Source organism: Orbicella franksi, chromosome 14 (genome assembly GCF_964199315.1).
Source record: "Orbicella franksi chromosome 14, jaOrbFran1.1, whole genome shotgun sequence".
Taxonomy (NCBI): Eukaryota; Metazoa; Cnidaria; class Anthozoa; order Scleractinia; family Merulinidae; genus Orbicella; species Orbicella franksi.
Window position 1 is genome coordinate 249,626 of NC_138158.1, and position 20,303 is coordinate 269,928.

General features: G+C 38.4%; 2 protein-coding genes across 3 annotated transcripts in view; one reads left to right on the forward strand and one right to left on the reverse strand.

The window, feature by feature from the left end:
- Positions 1-3,716: 3,716 nt before the first annotated feature.
- Positions 3,717-20,303, forward strand: part of LOC145467637 (oxysterol-binding protein-related protein 9-like) — a 35,830-nt gene continuing 19,243 nt past the window's right edge. Inside the window, exons 1-9 of one of the 2 annotated variants that reach the window (XM_081451216.1) lie at positions 3,717-3,977; positions 6,883-6,933; positions 11,773-11,851; positions 12,312-12,379; positions 13,719-13,826; positions 14,808-14,855; positions 15,202-15,231; positions 16,773-16,823; positions 17,216-17,697. In XM_081451216.1, coding sequence (XP_081307342.1) covers positions 3,867-3,977; positions 6,883-6,933; positions 11,773-11,851; positions 12,312-12,379; positions 13,719-13,826; positions 14,808-14,855; positions 15,202-15,231; positions 16,773-16,823; positions 17,216-17,697 — 1,028 coding nt within the window. In that variant the 5' untranslated portion in view covers positions 3,717-3,866. Of the gene's footprint in view, positions 3,978-6,882; positions 6,934-11,772; positions 11,852-12,311; positions 12,389-13,718; positions 13,827-14,807; positions 14,856-15,201; positions 15,232-16,772; positions 16,824-17,215; positions 17,698-20,303 lie in introns of both variants that reach the window. The other variant, XM_081451215.1, reaches the window with a different exon arrangement.
- Positions 17,796-20,299, reverse strand: LOC145467643 (uncharacterized). Its single transcript, XM_081451221.1, has 2 exons — positions 18,545-20,299; positions 17,796-17,975 (listed from the first exon to the last, which is right to left on the reverse strand). The coding sequence occupies exon 1, from the start codon at positions 19,942-19,944 to the stop codon at positions 18,946-18,948; it is 999 nt and encodes a 332-aa protein (XP_081307347.1). The 5' UTR covers positions 19,945-20,299; the 3' UTR covers positions 17,796-17,975; positions 18,545-18,945.

Below are 20,303 nucleotides of genomic sequence, written 5' to 3' on the forward strand. Positions count from 1 at the left end.
TATTTCCTCTGTGCATTTCACTGAAAACCAATGTCTTTTAGAATTAGTTTAGAGTCCCTATCACTATTAAATATCGCCCAAGTTCCTAAAAATCGGTCCAAAGCTGGTCAAATCACGCTGCGCGTAAGGGGGTCTCGACCACTTCCTAGTCATAGTGACTAAGAGAGTTAATATGTCGGCCAGATTGCTTCTAGGTAAGCGTTTAAAAATATTTCCTCTGTCCATTTCACTGAAAACCAAAGTCTTCTGGAATTACTTTAGAGTCCCTAGAGTTGTTGACTATTGCCCAAGTTGCTGGAAATTTGCCGAAAGTTGGTCAAAATCACGCTGCGCGTTATTCGGTCTTGGCCACCTGCTAGTCATGGTCACTAAGGGAGTTAATATGTCGGCCGGATTGCTCCTAACTAAGCGTTCAAAAATTTTTTCTCTGTCCATTTCGCTAAAAACCAAAGTCTTCTTGAATTAGTTTAGAGTGCTTTCGGCTGGGAAATATTGCCCAAGTTCCTCCAAATCGGCCTAAAGTTAATCAAAATCACGCTGCACGTATGCAGGTCTCGGCCACTTTCTAGTATAGTTACTAGGGGAGTTAATATGTCGGCCAGAATACTCCTAAGTAAGCGTTCAAAAATATTTCCTTTGTCCATTTCACATAAAACCAAAGTCTTCTTGAGTTAGTTTAGAGTCCCTAGGGGTGGGAAATATCGCCCAAGTTGCTGGAAATCAGCCCAAAGCTGGTCAAGATCACCCTGTGCGTAGGCTGGTCTCGGCCACTTGCTAGTCGTACTCAGTAAATGTGTTGATATGTCTGCCAGATTGCTCCTAAGTAAGCGTTCAAAAAATATTTGTCTCTCCATTTCACTGAACACCAAAGTCTTCTGCAATTAGTTTAGAGTCCCTTAAGCTAGGAAGGCGCGGTGGCCTCATGTTTAGTGCGCTCATCTCCGGATCAAGCGGTCCGGGTTCGAGCCCTGGCCGGGGTCATTGTGTTGTGTTCCTGGGCAAGACACTTTACTCTCACAGGGCCTCTCTCCACCCAGGTGTATAAATGGGTACCGGCGAACTTAATGCTGGGGGTAACCCTGCGATGGACTAGCATCCCATCCTGGGGGCAGTAGAAATACTCCTAGTCGCTTCATGCTACGGAAACCGGGATAAGCTCCGGCCTGATGGGCCACTTGGCTCGCATGCAGACTTTACCTTTACCTAAGCTAGGAAGTGTCGCCCAAGTTGCTGGAAATTGTTGCATAGCTGGTCAAAATCACCTTGCGCGTAGGGCGGTTTCGGCCATTTTCTAGTCATAGTCACTAACGGAGTTAATATGTCGGCCAGAATACTCCTAAGTAAGGCCTTAAAAATTTTTCCTCTTTCCATTTCACTGAAAACTAAAGTCTTCTTGAAGTAGTTTAGAGTCCCTTCAGCTGGGAAATATCGCCCAAGTTTCTGCAAATCGGCCTAAAGCTATCAAAATTACGCTGCACGTGGGCCGGTCATGGCCCCTTTCTAGTCATAGTCACTGAGGAAGTTAATATGTCGGCAAGATTGCTCCTAAGTAAGCGTTCAAAAATTTTTCCCCTGTCCATTTCAGTGAAAACCAAAGTCTTCTCGAATTAGTTTAGAGTCACTAGGCCTGGGAAATATCACCCAAGTTGCTGGAAATAGGCCCAAAGCTGGTCAAAATCATGCTCTGCGTAGGCCGGTCTCGGCCACTTTCTAGTCATAGTCGCTGAGGAAGTTAATATCAGTCTAGGCCAGATTGCTCCTAAGTAAGCGTTCAAAATTTTTTCCTCTGTTCGTTTCACTGAAAACCAAAGTGTTCTTGAATTAGTTTAGAGTCCCTAGGGGTGACAAATATCACTTAAGTTCCTGGAAATTGGCCCAAAGCTGGTCAAAATGACGCTGCGCGTTGGCCCGTCTCGGCCACTTTCTAGTTGTAGTCACTAAGGGAGTTAATATGTCGGCCAGATTGGGCATAAGTGAGCGTTAAAAAATTTTTCCTCTGTCCATTTCACTGAAAACCAAAGTCTTCTGGAATTAGTTTAGAGTCCCTATCACTATTAAATATCGCCCAAGTTGCTGAAAATCGGCCTAAAGCTGGTCAAAATCACGCTGCGCGCAGGGTGGTCTCGGCCACTTTCTAGTCATAGTCGCTAAGGGAGTTAATATGTCGGCTAGATTGCTCCTAAGTAAGCGTTCAAAAATATTTCTTCTCTTCATTTCACTTAAAACGAAAGTCTTCCCGAATTAGTTTAGAGTCCCTAGGGCTGGGAAATATCGCCCAAGTTGCTGGAAATTGGCTCAAAGCTGGTCAAAATCAGTCTGCGCGTAGGGCGGTCTCGGCCACTTTCTAGTCATAGTCACTAAGGGAGTTAATATGTCGGCCAGATTGCTCCTAAGTAAGCGTTCAAAGGTTTTTCTTTTGTCCATTTCACTAAAAACCAAAGTCCTTTCGAATTACTTTACAGTCCCCAGGGCTGAGAAATATCTGCCAAGTTCCTGAAAATCAGTCCAAAGCTGCTCAAATCACGCTGCGGGTAAGGCGGTCTCGACCACTTCCTAGTCATAGTCACTAAAGGATTTAATATGTCGGTCAGATTGCTCCTAAGTAAGCGTTCAAAAATATTTCCTCTGTTTATTTCACTGAAAACCAAAGTCTTCAGGAATTAGTTAAGAGTCCATAGGGCTGTTAAATATCGCCCAAGTTGCTGGAAATTTGCCCAAAGCTGGTCAAAATCACGCTGCGCGCAGGGCGTTCCCGGCCACTTGTTAGTCATAGTCACTAAGGGAGTTAAAGTGTCGGCCAGATTGCTCCTAAGTGAGCGTTCAGAAAATTTTCCTCTGTCCATTTCACTGAAAACGAAAGTCTTCTTGAATTAGTTTAGAGTCCTTTCAGGTGGGAAATATTTCTCAAGTTCTTGCAAATCGGCCTAAAGTTGATGAAAATTACGCGGCACGTAGGCTGGTCTCGGCTACTTTCCAGTCATAGTCACTAAGGGAGTTAAGAGCGTAAATCCGAAAATATCGAGAATTGGCCGACAGAAGCGAAATAACTAATTTTTTCTTATTTGACCAAAAGAACCTATTTGGTTAACTGTTTTCGGAAATGACATCAAAAGGTTCGATTTCCTTAGTTTCTTCTAAATTTGCAAAACTTGAAAATTCGGTCACAGGGCCTTCAGCGGCGGCCATGAGACTTGAAATTTGGCACATGTTTAACATACTCGTATGGACGTACCAAACGTTTTCTTAACATGTCCTTTACACAATTTGTGGGGCATCTCTTAAACTTTACTCGGGACCAAATTTTGTTTAAAAATGTTTTTTTGTACAAAATAGTTAACCTTCGGAAGCTGAACCATTTACGGACCTAAAGTGATAAGGCTTATATTAGACAACAACATCCACGGGAGAACCCCCGACATGTGCGTGGATCCGCGCGGATATATGACGTCAGGATGGCGCAATTTGTTCTAAAAATAGAAAAATTGTCCCATATCATAGGTGCGCGCGGATCCCAAGACTTACGGTCTCCGTTCCCGATTATGGCTCCTGATTTAGGCCAAAAATAAACGGGATGCGGGACGCTCCGTCACCCCCTGCCTAATGGGGCCTCTCTGTTCGCGGACAAATATCTGAGCATCTTTTCGCCTCAAATGGAGGAGGTTATTGTTTACATATCCCTAAATTTTCTAAATATATTTTCTTGTTACCAGCTCGGAGACCTATAAATATCCCAAAAAATATCCGAATATTTACTTGTCTAAGTCATTTGTAATGACACTGGGTCAAAATCGGACCCAGGCCACATTGGTGAGGATGGCAGTGGTGGGAGCGCTCGGAGGAAGGAATTGGTCCTAGTACGTTTCAAGATGGCGGTAGTAATGGAAGGACCTCTTTCTAAATGGACGAATGTAGTAAAAGGATGGCAGTATCGGTGGTTTGTTTTAGACGACAATACAGGGCTTTTGTCCTACTATACGGTGAGTACAGCTTTTACGCATTTAAGTTCCTTTGTAACACAGTGCAAATATGATTCGTGTAGGTAGTGTAAAGAACGACAGAATTTTCAACTCAAGCTCGAATGTAGGATTTATAAGCTCACATGTATGGAATATATTTTTCGAGAGCTATTAAGATAAATGTTTGCTTGCAACTAAGTATAAAGAGAAGACAGAAGTTATTCGCTATACTGCAAGCTTATCTACATTGCTACAGTTGCTGTTACCCAGATTCTTAAATATAACGATAACAACAACAACAACCTTTATTTAAGCTCTCTTAGATTTACAAATAAAAGAAGAAAAAAATGAGTCAATAAAGTAATTTCAGCTCTAATATTTTCAGATAGAGAGAGCACAGCCACTGACAGGCTCGACACTAACGGTAGCCAACTAGCCACAGAATAGTAGAAAGTTAGTTTTGGCTAGTACGTTTTTGACTTCCACAAGCCACTTTGGCCAGTAAACAAAATGAAATTGGCTGAACTAGTTTCTGTCTTCCTCAAGGAAGTCAAACACTAACACTTTACTCGGAAACAAGGTCAGAATTTCATCGTGGACTTATCATGTTTAATTTTGGCTGTGTGGTACTTGAAAGGGTATTAAAACTGAACATGTTATTATATTGAAAGAAACATTTGACAAACAAAACAACATTTTCTGAAAGCACACACCAATATTCTTTTTTTGTTACAAAATCAGTAGCACCGTGCACAAAACATGAGCATCCTGATAAAATCATGCGCAAAATCGTGCGGAACTATAAAGAGAAAACATTAATTTTCATTTAGCATAACAACACATAGGTGATTTGTTATTGTGTTCATACTGACAAAACTTACCACTGCAGAAATAATTACGTGAGAAAGATTTATTTTGTTCGACATTTAGTAGCAGTCACGTTTTGCTAACCCTGCTTTTAAAACAGTTTGAATTCTACAGCTCCTGTCTGTGAAGAGACTGAAGAAGTCTCAACAGTTTTTACAATGACGTCTTGGGATCTCGATATTTTTCCAAGGAAGTCTCAAAGAGAAACAGAGTCCTGAAAGTCTTTTCGGGAAAATCGCTGGATTTTTTTTTGTGATCTGTTGGCCTGAGATATTTGATGTGAGGATAACACGAAGCATTTAAACAAAATTAAAACTGGCATAATTCGGTGATAAATTGGTTCGCCCTAGTGTTAACATTACCAGTCAAGCGTGGCACAAGGTGTGCCGACTATATGTCAACTGGTCAAGAGGTTTCAGATACAAAATTGCATTGTTTTGTTTTTCTTAAAATTCCATAATGGATGTAAGAGGGTTTTCTTACCAGCAGTAAAATAGAAAAAGCCAAAAAACAAGAGTTCTGAAATGAAACCACCTGGAAGAAGGTGTAAGGGAAGAAGGTGTAAGTCTAAAACGTCCACTGCCAAAATGCTAATACGCTCTTTTCATTTTTCACATTGTTTTATAAATACAATATATCTTGTTGTTTTATTATTGGAACTGGTTTAAGTACAATGTAATTACCAACAATATGTATTAAAGAGAGTTGCTTGCATTGTGCTTTCAAGTCTTGCTAGTAATTCTACTGTTATTGGACCTAGCCAACATCAACGCTTGGCTAGTAAAATTTTTTTTTTGGCTAGTAACATCTAAGTTGTCACTAACCACTAGGCTAGTACCGGTAAGTTGAAAAGTTAGTGTCGAGTTCTGACTCAGAAATAGCAAATTCTAGTGCTGCTAAGTGGCTGGGCCATGGCTGGGGAAAAAGTGTGAAAAAGGGAAGAAATATGACATACACCTAAACAACTGTACAAACACACAATCAAAAACAAAAAGAGAAATAAAAATGGGAAAGGGCTGTATCTGTTAAGACATGACATATTTTAGACCAGTTATGATATTTGACCCTACCCCTTACCGTGTAACAATGGAACTTCGGTATAATGAAGAGCCAAGGAGCTGGCAAAATATGTTTCTATAACGAGTTGTGTTGTATTGGGGTTCTTTTCCATATATTTTGCTAATGCTGGGGCAAAGAATATCATTTGTTATACTGAGGACTTTGTTATATAGAGGTTCATTAAATCAAGGTTCCACTGTAATACGGCCACCCCGTGTAGAAGGCCAAATTTTCATGGCCTGTTGATGACCCTGTTAATGGGGTTACACTGCACAACTCTTGGGTTTGAGATTTTCTTCAAATATCCAGAGTTTAGTTCCGTTAAAATGAACATCAAATGTTTCGTAGTTGGTCCTGGTATTGGGTAAATAATATGATTTCCTACAGGCCAGTCTAGTTTCATATTGATGAACTTTTGTCAGTGCTTTTGAAGAAGTTGCTAAAAGTAATTAGGAGTCTATTAGAATAATAGTCCTACATTAATAAAGCACTATCCAAATATATTAAATCACATATCTTAAGTACAAAAATTTATGTAAAAGAGGACTGGAGTGGGAATGACAGGCAAAGAATGAAGTGATCTTGTTTCTTAAATATAAAAATAACAACAAAGATTCGTACTGAATTTTTTACATGCATAGAATATTGAAATGTCTTGCTCTGGCCTTTAACCAGTAGCAGTTGAAGGGGTGCATGAAAAAAAGCCCAAAGTGACTCTTGATCTCATGTCAAATTCTCCTTTTTTCATTGAAGGAAGCAAAAATCAATTTGCTAGGAGAAACTTGCAGTCTATCAGATGTCACTTAAGGTCTTTTTCTGTGCACCCCTTCAATTGGATACATCACTAACTAAAGTCACTCGAGCACAAACGAAATGAGAATGAAATCATGTGACTATGGTGAATACTAAATTTCAGGTTTAGGTCCTGCCTTAATAGTACAAAGCATTGATATCATTGCTGTAATGAAGTTAAACTTAAAGTTATTGTTATTGTTGACAGTCCAAGGACAAAATGATGAGGGGAACAAGAAGAGGGTGTTTACGACTCAAGGTAAACTATATCTTGTACAATTATCAAATAGACCACATTTTTTCATGGTCTACATACCTTTTGAGACAGATATTCTCCTTTCTTTCTGCTTGGTGAGTCAAACAAGATGGAGTCTCTGCTCATAATTTCTAGATTCCGTATCTTTCCTACACAAACTAAATGAACACTCAATATGTTTATATGAAATCACATTGACACCCTTTCACAAATCCTCTGACAGTTGCCTCCTAAGTTGTATTGAGGCTACATCATTTTCACAGGTCTGGTTCAGACATCATGCCCTTGTTGAGTTGAACTCAATTGTATCAAGACATGAATGATCATTGAAGTTATATATACAACTTAAGCAGCTGCGAAATCAAATCAGCAATTAAATTTTTATCAGGCTTTAATTTCACAGCTTCTTAAGTTATGTATATAACTGCGATGATTATTCATGTCCTCATACCTTTCTCCACAGTTCAAATAATTTTATGATCTTTCAACTATTCAAGTTCAATTGTATCAAGTTTGGCTAAAGTGTAACTATTATTTTTGTGTTTAATTGTATTAAGTTTTACTTGAAGTGCCTATAAACCCCCCAAAATATTTTTACTTAGACAAATCTTTGTATAATTCTGAGCAAAATGGCACAAAAATTTTTGTTTTTGGTTAAAACCAGAATTTTCTATGAATTTTCAAAGTGATGGAAAATCGAGATTTGAAAACCCATTACCGAGCCACAGAACTTGCTGAAAGGGAATTGGTTGAGTGTAATTTGTGACGTAAAACCCGGACTGTGAGTTTCGCGTGTTGTGACTTCGATCAGAGCTGAAACAATGCCTGAGAGATGTGTTGTTTTCGGCTGTAGCAATGTTCGAAGCAAAGAGAAAGGGATACTCCTTCATCCCATACCGTTTTACGGTAAAAGCGAGTGTGAAAAGCAAAAGCGAAGGCAACTGGCGCCCATTTTATGAAGCTCGATTTGGTGTAGAAATTTTCGTAGAGCTCTACGACTCTATGCTTTCGTCACCAGTCTCCTCCTACATGTTGGAAAGATACATTACCTCCTACTTCATGGCTTCTACTGTAGTTTTGTATTGTTACTGAGGCTATCAGCCTATTTCGTAACATTTGATTTCAATTTGTAGCATATTCCTTACATATATCTCAAATAATTATATTAAAGTGTTATTAAAGTGTTATTGTGGTTCACAGTGTTTCAATCCTTTTCAATTTAAAATTCTGTATTGAGTTTACCCTCATCCATCTATGCCCTACGCTCTATGGTTCTATGTACAGGTGTAGAGGCTTACAGTTATTGTAGCCAATATTAAAGTGCATGGAGAATGTTTAGTGTTACTACGGTTTACAGTATTTTAATAATCTTTTTAATGTACAATTCTGTATTGAGTTTGCCCTCTATGCTCTACACTCTGCGCTATATGTTCTACCATCTACATTCTACTCCCTACGTTCTACCAGCTACTCTCTTCAATCTATGCTCTACACTCTACAATCTCCGATCTACCAGCTATCCTCTAAGTCCATCTACGCTCTACGTTCCACCAGCTACTCTCTTCAATTTACACTCTACACTCTACGCTCTCTATGATCTACCATCTACACTCTAAGCCCATCTATGCTCTACTCTCCACATTCTACCAGCTACTTGCTCTACGCTCTACCATCTACCCTCTAAGCCCATCTACACTCTACTCTCTACGTTCTACCAGCTGCTCTCTTCGATCTACACTCTATGCTCTACGATCTACCCTCTAAGCCCATCTGCTTGGAAGGTTATTGGAATATTTTAATTTTTTTTTTTTTAATTTTTTAACGAAGACTAGTGAAGAGCACAAAGGAAGACTTCTTGTAGTTGTAAGCTTTTTCGTTTATTTCCAGCGTGCTTCGTCTCTATGTAAGACTTCTTCAGGGAATGATTTAAGCGTGCCTAAATTTAACTTCCCATGGAAGTGAATAACTGTTGAAACAGCTGTAAATGGACGTAACAAGAAACGCCTTAATGCACATGTTATCGCATGTTGTTATATTTTGGAGGCCATACGATTAGTGCTAACTGTATGACCCCTAAAATATAAAAAAATTGAAAAAAAAGTTTAAATAATTAAAACACTAAAAAAAGATATATTTTTTTGTTTGGAAGGGTCCCAAAGAAATCCTATTAGAGTTTCATAGTTGTCTCTATAGCAAGAATGATCGTATCAAACCTACGTACTATGTTATTGATGAAAGTAGTATATCGTTTCGTGATTTATTTCTTTACAAAGATGCTAATTTTAGCACTCTGCAGTTTTCCACCCATCAAAACCCACTAAATGAGTACCTGAACATTCCCTTTGAGTCGTTTCATCCTGCAAACAACAAGAGGGCCTTTATTAGTGGTGAGCTTATGTGCTATGCTAGAAATAGCTCCATGTTTAAAGCCTTTAGCGAAATGCGAGAAATTCTGGAAGTGCCTCTGGCTTTGTGGTTACCCAGTTGGGTTTTTACTTCCTTTATTCAGGGAGGTTAAATACAGTAACAGTACTAAATGGCTTTCACTAAAACGTAAATCGCACAACGGTAGAATGGTAGTCTTTAAATCTACATTTAACTGTAGTTGTGCTAACTGATGTGAAGGACATTTTGTTATAGTGTACTCAAAAAGTGCGAATACTTAGGTCACGTGACTTTGAACGCTTAGTGAAAGTTTTGCGACCGTGTAGAGATGTTGTTTACTAGTTTTTAGGGTCGTAATTCATGGTAGAGATTGCTGTTCATTTCAAGTTTGAACAAATGGTTTAACTCAGAACCACTAACATCAAGTTGGACTTAGACTTAGACTGTATTGTCAGTTATAATTCTACTACTACTTTAGCACATCTATGTAAATTATAGTATATTTTTGGGGGGCCATACCATTAGTGCTAATCGTATGGCCCCCAAAATATAACAACACGCAATAAAAAAAATTCCAATAACCTTCCAAGCAGATGGGCTTATAGGGTAGATCGTAGAGCGTAGAGCATAGATTGAAGAGAGAAGCTGGTAGAATGTAGAGAGTAGAGCGTAGAGGGGCTTAGAGAGTAGATGGTAGATGGTAAGATCAAAGAGAGAAGGTGGTAGAATGTAGAGAGTAGAGCTTAGATGGGCTTAGAGTGTAGATGGTAGATGGTAGAGCGCAGAGTGTAGATTGAAGAGAGTAAGTTGCTGGTGGAACGTAGAGCATAGATGGGCTTAGAGGTTAGATGGTAGATCATAGAGCACAGATTGAAGAGAGTAGCTGGTAGAACATAGAGAGTAGAATGTAGATGTTAGACATACAGCGTAGAGCATAGAGCGTAGAGGGTAAACTCAATACAGAATTGTACATTAAAAAGATTATTAAAATACTGAAAACCGTAATGATACTTTAGTAACACTTTAATATATATGAGATTATAAAGAAAGCCAATAAATTACAATTACAAAAACTACAGCATCACAGATGATCGAGAAACTTGCACTCTCAACCCAATATATTTTATCACTCTACTGGTTTTTTAAGCCTCTAAGCTAGTGTAGAGAGTAGTCAAAAATTCTTGAACTGATAAACTCGGAAATACGTAGAGTGTAGAGTGTAGATGGTGGAACATGGAGTGTAAGAGCTTTAAGACATAGCACGTTGACTGGAGATGGAAGAGCATATAGCATAGAGCGTAGTCAGAGTAAACTCAATACAGAATTGTAAATTGAAAACCATTATTAAAACACTGCAATCTGTAATAACACTCAACATTCCCCAAGCGATATAATATTTGCTACAATAACTATACGCCAGTACATCTCTACAGTGTATGCATATCTGAGAGAAACGGAACTTAAACATTCAAAATACTACCGTAGAGTCATAGAGCTCTATGAAAATTCCTACGCCTAATTGAGCTTCATAAAACGGGCTGGTATAAGTGAAGGATGAAGTGGGTCGATTTTGTTAAATCTAAACTCTAGCCATTCCTCGTCCGCTAGCAGATTGTTGGCATATACCTCTTGCGTGCCTTCCTCATTGCTGGCCGTAGAGCTCGAGTTTGGTGAACCTTCAACTTCCAACTTGTAATCTTCCATTTCTGAGACTTTAAAATCGGAACTGGAGGACAGACTGAAGTCGTTTGAAGCCATTTCGTGATCAACATGTACGCTAATAACATGTGTCAGCCGAATAAAAATGGTTTTCACTGGCACACAAAGATAACTACACGTCTCCTTTGTTGATTGTCCTGATGCTAATGTCCAGGAATCACGTCACTAGTCCCAGTCTCCCTTTTCCCCGGTGATGGGCAGAAAAAACCTGACTTTGAAAATTCATAAAAAATTCCGGATCTGACCAAAGACAAACATTTTTGCACCATTTTGCTCAGAATTATAAAAAGATTAAATTCTGCAAAAAAATTAGGGGTTTCTAAGCACTTTAAGCTTGACTGTAGGTTTATACACATAGTTGATCCAAATGTCAGGTTGGGTGACTGAGCTTCTCATGCTTCCTGACTCTGACCTGATGTTGATTCAAATGACAAGTTACAGTCATTCTGATGTTTAATGTAATTGATCAATTAGGTTCAAGTCAATGATAGGTCGTACTGTTTAGCTTGATTAAGGGTTTCTGAGACATCCCCGTTTGTTATTTTAATAAAAACAAGACTAGAGGCTGAAATAGAAAAGAGAGTTAATATAGAGTATATGTGTTATTTTAGATGAAAACATTAAGAAACTCTAAGCTAGTTACTAAAAAAAATTTAAAAGGTCTCTTAACAGGAGTTTAAACTATAAGAGACATTAATAAAATGTTGTGTTAACATGAATGAATACTTTTATTTTAAGGGGGCAAACATTGGAATTGATGATGAGGATGACAGCACTTTTACCATTAATTGTGATCAAAAGACATTTCACTTTCAAGGTATCTGAGGGCATAAAGTTAAATGTCTTTCTTTTAAAGTAAGGTGTTAGTCTTTGGGAAATTGTTATATGTTATTTTAGCTTAATTAAGTTGGATGTGGATAAATTCTTGGTATGTGGACAAAGACCAAAAAATGTAAAAAAATGTATGAAGCTTAATTGGAATTTCCAGAGGGGTGGGGGGGGGGGGGGGTCTTAGAAAAACTCCCTTCCATGTTAGAGGTATGGAATCTTTTCTGGAGCTAAACTTTGAAGCTAGAGGGAATTTTACACCAATTGACTGGACCCAATAATGGTCTGAACAGTTTTGACTTTCCTGTCTTGATTTAGTGAAAAAAATATTATAATAACTAACTCATTAATTTCTGCCAAATATTTTTTTAAGGTTTCTGAATTTATTCTTAATGATTGTAGTATGAAAGTGAGTTCCATTTTCAATGATAATTATTCTTTGTTTTCAGCTCGTGATTCAGAGGAGAGAGAACGTTGGATAAGGGCTTTAGAAGACACAATCAAAAGACATTCTCAAGCAAGAAAGGTTTTTAATGAGTAACATTTCAGTAGGCTCCAAGTAGTTTTTCTACTTCAGCTAGTGTAGGTTTTGATGATAAAAATTTGGTCAGAAGTCTTCAATTCTTGTCAAACTACACCATAATGATCACATATGACCATAGTTTTACTTGTTTCTCAGCAGGAACAATTTTTGTGGTAGATTTAGCACAGTAGTTAATGTGGTGTGGCTTATTTTATATTTGAATTAAAAAATTGGCAAGGTGTGATATTGGTCCATTGCATTCATAATGAAGCTAATAGCATAACATGTGATGCTACTTGCTGGGATTGAGGAATCAATTAAGTACAATAACTGTAGGACGAGTCATCCGGAACTGATGCATGCTGACTGGTTTTTGATTCCTCTGGTATCAGTATTATTTCAATCCATGAAATAAACAACCAAAAACAGATTTAAGCTTAAAGTTGGCTTCGTGACAGAGCCATGTAAATGTTCCTGGAATGGAATTCTACCCTGTGTGACTATCTGTTTTAGGAAACCCTTTTGATAAAGGGTCTAAATACAGAATTCCCAGAAAACTAAATGCAACTCTAACATCAGGAAAATCTAGAGATCACAGCGAGCCAATTAAAAACTAACATATAATGCGCACTTTGTGAGAATGAGCAAACAGATATCAAAGACAAAACGTAACTGTCAATAAGGGTCAGGTCAACCTACATGTAGATCAAGTCCTTCGTTTACTTAGAAATTCTCTTGAAGATTTGTTTTTTAAATTTGGTAAACAGGTAGTCAAACCTCTGCCCTTTGAAATATAGAAAGATGAATATTAAGTTTCAGACTAGATTTTGAAAACTTCAGCCTTTTATAAAAGCCAAAGAATACCACTTGTTGCTATAATGGTAATCTCTGTTGCTAAGAAGCCAGTCAAGGTGAAACTACAGTCTATGTGATCATTGTGGTGTACTTTGACAAAAGTTGGAAATTACCTTCTCCCTTAATTTTAATCTTTACAACATGGATCCTATGCAGTTAGAAGCAATTGTGTTGTTCCAGAAAATATCCCTGGATACCCCTCCCATGGAAGGTTTTTTTAGCTTGAACCCCCACCCCCACCCCTCCGGAAATTCCATTTTACTGTCTTACTTTCCTTTAAAAAACTGGGCTTTTGTAACCCCCCTCCCCCTTGGAATTTCAGTTAACCTTCCGTTGGGTGGGTATGGATATTTTCTGGAACCACACATTAACTATATCAAGCTTTAGATCAAGATTATTTCTGAAAGATCAACCTTGGCTTGTAACAAGGACAATCACAGAACTCCTTGGATATGATATTATTTTCTTCTCAATTTAGAGAACAATGGCTGGTTTTCAGACCCTGTTTGATCCCTCTCAAGAAAATTTAGAGCAACGTTTAGCAGAAGCTGAAGCGTATCAGAAGATTCTTGAACAGCAAATCAAGGTATTTCTTATCCAGGTTTAAAAATTGACTCATGTTGAGTTCACCAAGGTCAATACTTTTATCTTTAGATTGCTTTGAGTAACCAGATTTGTATAAAAGGAAACAAGTTTAAATATGGAGCTAGCAAAACTGCCCAATCACACCCAGTATTCATATGTGTGCATCATAATTCAGTGATGTGTACTAATATGGTGTGAGCAAAGTTAGCATTACTTCACCATTTGTTGGTAATGTTCTAAAACAATTGATTCTTTCCAATGCTTATAGCAGCTGTTCATCTGATAGGCCTAGATTAGCTAAATGCTGCCAGCGGATCAGTATACGATTGTATTAATTTTCTTAAATTCATGAAGAGAGTAAAAGTGTGTGCATCATTGAGCCATGATGCACTTGGCAAGTCTGGAGAGCACTCAAACAGCTAGATTTGCTATTGGTTGCGCTTTGGTCAGCTCTTACTTTCCTTTTGTCCTCTTCAAACATTGCTTGTGCATCATAACTTGATGATGCATGCTAAAGCAGTATTCATGTTAACTTTCTAACACATAGAAGCCATTCAAGGTGACTGCACATGCAGCGAGCCTGTCATTTATTCTCACAATAATGTTGACAAATAACAAAAAATACTTTATAAAAAAGAAACCCTATACAGGAGAGAAACCAAAAATGCAAAATACTCAGCAACACTAGAAGTACAACTCCTGATAAAGGATCAGAGCTGAAATTTTTAGGATGGGTTGGTGAGAATGTCAGTCCATGGCAGGCAGAAACAAGAACAAAGTACCCAATTTTTGAACTGCATCAGTTTTATCGCCAGTGACACGTGTGAAAAACATTTCTGAACTATTTTGTTTCACTCAGCCAGTGGAAGATTATCCTCAGTTCACTGGACAATGGTTACACTAACCCATGCTGATTATTTGTTCCTCTAATCACTGTACTTAATACTCAGAGAGATAATTATTAATTAATTATTGCTTTTAGGCTCTAAACACTCACATGAGTGCTGACGCAGGAGCTCACGATTCACAGGTACACTTTGACTCCACTCTGTGGACACTTTATCACAGACACTTTTGTTTGTCCTGACTAAAAGCTCAGGAACGTAAAGTTTTCTCTTAGCCCACATAATTTGAACTCTAGTTGTAATATTTACAATGGACATATTTCTGTCACCTGAGTGACCATTCTCATACATTTTAGTATGAAACTTATGACTTTTTGCTTAGGTGGGTAGGTAAAATAGTTGAACATAAATTTGTGGTGGTGTAGTGTTTTAAGTGGCCTAAAATGAGATAGTTTATCTCACTTCACTGATATAGTTGCAAAATTAACAGCAGAGTATCATTGCTGCATTTTGTTTTGTTTATTATTGTAGAGATATGCCATTCTCAAGGAATCATCCACTGTAAGTTTAACCTTGTGTGCACAATTATATAACTTTGCTTTATAGAGAGCTCTTAAGTTGTACCAGTGTTACTTGTTTCTTTTTGAGGACTTTTTTTCTGACGATTTACAGTTTATAGAAACTTTATTACTGCAAACCTACTGTGGAATTATGTTGTCATCCCCAAGTCAAATTATTTATTCATGAAATGTGATACTTTTCTGAACAGGTACCTGTTAACACAATGCATTTATTTTAGGGTCTGTAAATTGTTGTTCAAAATGTTTTAGTGCATTCGTTTCAATGCATTATGTGCTATAAGCTGCAGAAATGAGGTGCATACCCTTATTTTGCACTGCTTATCTATTTGTTATGAGAGGAAGATAACATTATCAATATGATAACCTACTCAAGGTAATATTTGAACAGCCAGCATCGTAGGAATTAAGTGTGGGTTGCTTTGTAAGAAGATATCATTACGTGAATCACGTGAAATATTCATCAGTTGCATTTTGTTTCTGATGGCAGAATTACCTCAAATTTGCACAAGTTTAGACAAAGTTACTGCATCACCCTAGTTATTGATGGTGTGCACCATCAGCCTTTTTAGCTAGTTACCTTTTTATTTACTTTCATTTCCTAGCTCTTGTTTTAGGATAACAGTTACAAAATTTGGCTCTTAAATATATTCAATTCCCAGTATTTCCTTTTTTATAGTCTTATTGTTGGTCATCTTGATATGAGGTGAACAGCTCTAGAGAGAAAATGAGATAGGATATAGAACTATGCATTATCTATTAAAGAAATGGTTCGTGCTTAGTGTGCATATATCGAGTTATGGATACACGTGGGAAGTTTGGATAGCACAAGAGAAGCACAATAAATAATGAATGGATAAGGAAAACAAAGGATCCTATTTGCTGGTTAAAAACGTGCCACAATCAGTTCAGTGACAGTTGCGTGAGAACACTTCATTTGGTTTCTAAAATTGTCAATTAAGAATTTGCTTATTTGAATTAATGCAAATGTAGGTAAACAACGTCAAAATACTCAAGTTTTAGTAAATATCTTAGCTTGGCAAAGGTCAAAGTGCAAAGTACGGTTTGGATTGTTCAGAATGCTGAAACTTTAGCAAAAGGAACTTGCAGTTTAACTCAATGCAAACTTTGCTTTTAAAAATTAATGAAGTTACACACATCGTGTTATTTATGTTATTTTATGCGTATATAGAGAGATTTAGCATGATGGCTCAATATCAATTAGGTATTACCAGTGTGTGCACTATGTTATAATAATTTATTCATCATTAATTTTCTTTGAATGATGGCCTGCTACTTTGCAATGAAAAAACAGTAATTGGTACAAATTTGTTTTCATTCATTTTGATGGCGGTCTTGGTTTAATCATGCTTTGATCAAAATCATTACTGAGATACAATCAGCAACATCTACTTCATATCCTTAAATCAATCAAGTCATTTCATTTTCAAATGACATTATTTTCTGTTTTTTCTTTTTTTTGATAAGTGCAGTATGGTTACCAAAATTTTCTTTATTTCACAGAAAATGCTGGAATCAATGAATTGTTGTTTGAAGCACATGTATGCATTGAAGGTAACAGCCATTACAGTATCATTATAACCACTACTGAGTATTCTTTGTTTAAGACAGTTTTCTTTTTTTATCATGGCTAATGATCAAGCAAGTTTCAATTTTATACAATAAATTATATTTATTTTTTAAAAAAAGGCTAGAGCAATGCAACCTATTGTGACTTCCTAAGTTGTTTTTGGCTGCCTTTTTATTGGGAATGAGTGGGGTTTTAATTCAAACATTGTGGTTTTGACAGGCATTTATTTGAGAAGTGTTCTTTGTCAAGCGTGGGCAGTTGATCTAAGACATGCTAATAACTGTCATCAATCTGTATCTTTGAACACATTATGCTGGTAATAATTAATATGCAAGTCAAATGTACCATAATATCTTTAATGGAATCTATATTCCAGGAAGAATGTGAAAAATCAGATGAGAGTTCTTTAACTTGTGATGAGCCAATGATGCCTGTAGTCAATGATCATTATTCTGCCAAGATGTCAAACCTTTCCCTTGGCAGCAGTACAGCTGATAACAAAGACCAGCAAGACACAGAATCCACGGTAGAAAAAAGAACTTTGAAGCCCAGTAAGAGTGATTCCTCACTCAATGTTAGGGACAAAACATCCTCAGTTTCCAGTGATGAAGGATATGACCTACAACCTTCTAAAGCAACGTCAAAATCCAACCATGAACTCTCAACAGCTGTAAGAAATGTTCCCTCTCACCTGCCATTAGAAATGCCTAATCTACTTCCACAAGTTGGTTACTCTGTGTCACCCACCCGTGATGGACATGTGGTGCCATTCACGTCATACTCAAGTAGTGAAGATGAAGATGACGTGGAATTCTTTGATGCAGATGAGTATCATGATTTAGAATCAGCTCCATCAAGGTTAGTTTGAAACCTTTTATTAGTAAGGAACTATATTCAGTTGTCAGGAGTCTAGGATGAGTTGAACCCATGATCTTCCACACACCAAACAAATGCTCTGACTGAGTGTAACGTCAGGTTCACAGCGACTGTTGAAAGGCTGAATTGTCACTTGCTAGACAACTTGTCGCGATGAGACTAGCGTGTGTGGGAGATGCTTTACTAATCGAATAAAGCCAGAGATCACGGAAGATCAGCTGTGATTGACGGTGATTTAATTGACGATAATCGAACGTAAACTGAAATATAATGTAATGAATAAACTAATTACTAGATAATAGAAGATTACAAGATGACAAGAGTCACGAAACAATAATAGCAAACATTCCAATCATAACTGCGATATGACAATACTTCCAGTCAATCTTCTCAGTAAAGATACAATTAAAATCATCAGTGATCCCAAGCAGATACGCATACTGCTAACTGTCCTAATACAATAAATGACAACACTCTAAAAACTTGAAAGCAATAAAATTGTACGATGTGATAAAAACGTGCTTGCGTGAGCGCCACTGAAAGCGATGTGGGAATTTACTAGCAAGGAAAGGACTTAACTGAATTACCAGAGATTCTTATAGGACAGTTGCTAAATAGGAACCTAAGCTAGGGGGAGTGTGAACTATAAAGATCTATCGCTAAAAACAAGATGAAATAAAAACTTTGAAAACTGGGGCTCTGCCACGTGTTGGACTTAGTACAATAGGCTGTTGTATAAAAAAACCGAGACTGAAGGTACTTAAGGTTAAAAACGTCAAAACTTGAAACTTATACTAAAAAGCAAGCATAGAAAATAGTTTGTACTTACACATCGGTTCCCGCTTGCACTCTAAATAGTCAAGGGTAGCTTAAAACTTAATTTACTTGAAAACACGTACTGTGCACGCACGATAACTGAAACTTGAACTACTGGCGGGAATATGTCGCTAACACTATCTATATACGTCCACGTGTAAAAACAGATGACGTCATTGCTAAGCAACAAATTGGCGAATCAGAAAGAGTTAAGATTACTCACTTAATTAGAGAAGCCTCGATATAGTGTTCATTACATGGCTCCCCTGAAATATCCAGATATTTCACTAATCGCTGTTTATGTAACTAACTAATGTTCAATGTCTACAATGTTCATAAGCTATATTTATCATGAAAATTAATGTCACAGTTCATGGTTGGCAGCAGGCTCCTCGGCCGGGACTACTCCGGTCTTTACTCAGGGGATGGCACAAGAAGTACCAGTTTCTGTACCGGTCTCTCCAGATACCGTATGGGTCCTGACCTCCTTCCTTTCTTGTCCAGGCAGGCATCTGGTAGAGCCACTTGAACTTTGCGGACTTGACCATCCTGGCTTGGGTAGACCGTGGCGACGCGGGCGGGTTGCCATGCATTCCGTGGAAGGTTGGTGTCCTTAACCATCACGACATCGCCGACACGTAGATTTCGACGAGGCCGCGTCCACTTCTGTCGTTCCTGAAGACTTAGTAAATACTCTTTTCGCCAGCGGGTCCAGAATTCGTTGACGAGGTGTTGCACACGTCTCCAGCGTTTGCGGGTGTACATGTCAGCTGGCTCGAATTTTCCGGGTGGTGAGAGTAGAACCTTAGATTTCATTGTCAGCAAGTGATTAGGGGTTAGCGGTTCTGGCGAATCTGGGTCTGAAAGGTGATTGGTGGTGAGGGGGCGACTGTTGACTATCGCTTCCGCCTCGCACATTAGCGTCCTCAGGGACTCATCATCCAGCTGTGTACCATTGTTAGAGAGAAGTGAGGATAGGATTGAGCGCACCGTCCTTATTTGTCTCTCCCATACTCCGCCCATGTGGCTTGCGGCTGGAACGTTCATCTCGAATTTGATCCAGTCACACTGTGACTTAAGGAGTTCTTCCTTAATACGGCTATCATTCATTTCTTCTAAAGCTTCTTTGAGTTCTCGACGAGCTCCTACGAAATTTGTTCCATTGTCGCTTCTTAGCTGTCTCACTGGGCCCCTACGACTTAGGAAGCGTCTCAACGCGTTTATGAAGGAGTCTGTGTCCAGCGAGGCTGCAGTCTCCAGATGGATAGCTCTTGACGACATACAAGTGAATAGGACTCCATAGCGTTTTAGCTCCTTGCGCCCTTGTTTAATCGTGAATGGGCCAAAGTAGTCTACGCCGCAATATGTGAAGGGTGGGCAGCTTTCTAGTCGGTCCTCGGGAAGGTCAGACATCTTCTGCTCAATAACGGCACCTCGCAGCTTCCTACATGTCACACAGGAAGCAATGACGTTGCTCACAGCGGACGAGCCTCCAATGATCCAAAAACCGCGGGATCGAATCTCGTTGAGCGTTATTCCTTTGCCTTGGTGTTTGCTGCGCTCGTGGTAGTACTTAATTATAAGGCTGGTCACGTGGCTGCCTTTGGGGAGGATTACTGGATGCTTCACCTTGTTTGAGAGATCTGCATGCTTGAGGCGGCCGCCAACGCGTAGGACTCCGTATTCATCGATGAACGGATCTAACTTGTTGATTGAACTGCGTAACTTCGCAGTTTTCTGCTTCGGGAAGGATCCCTGTTCTTCTGCTTCCC

Bases quoted from the DNA above. Each gene is read 5' to 3' on its own strand.
- LOC145467643 (XM_081451221.1), bottom strand. From the start codon at position 19,944: ATGTCTGACCTTCCCGAGGACCGACTAGAAAGCTGCCCACCCTTCACA.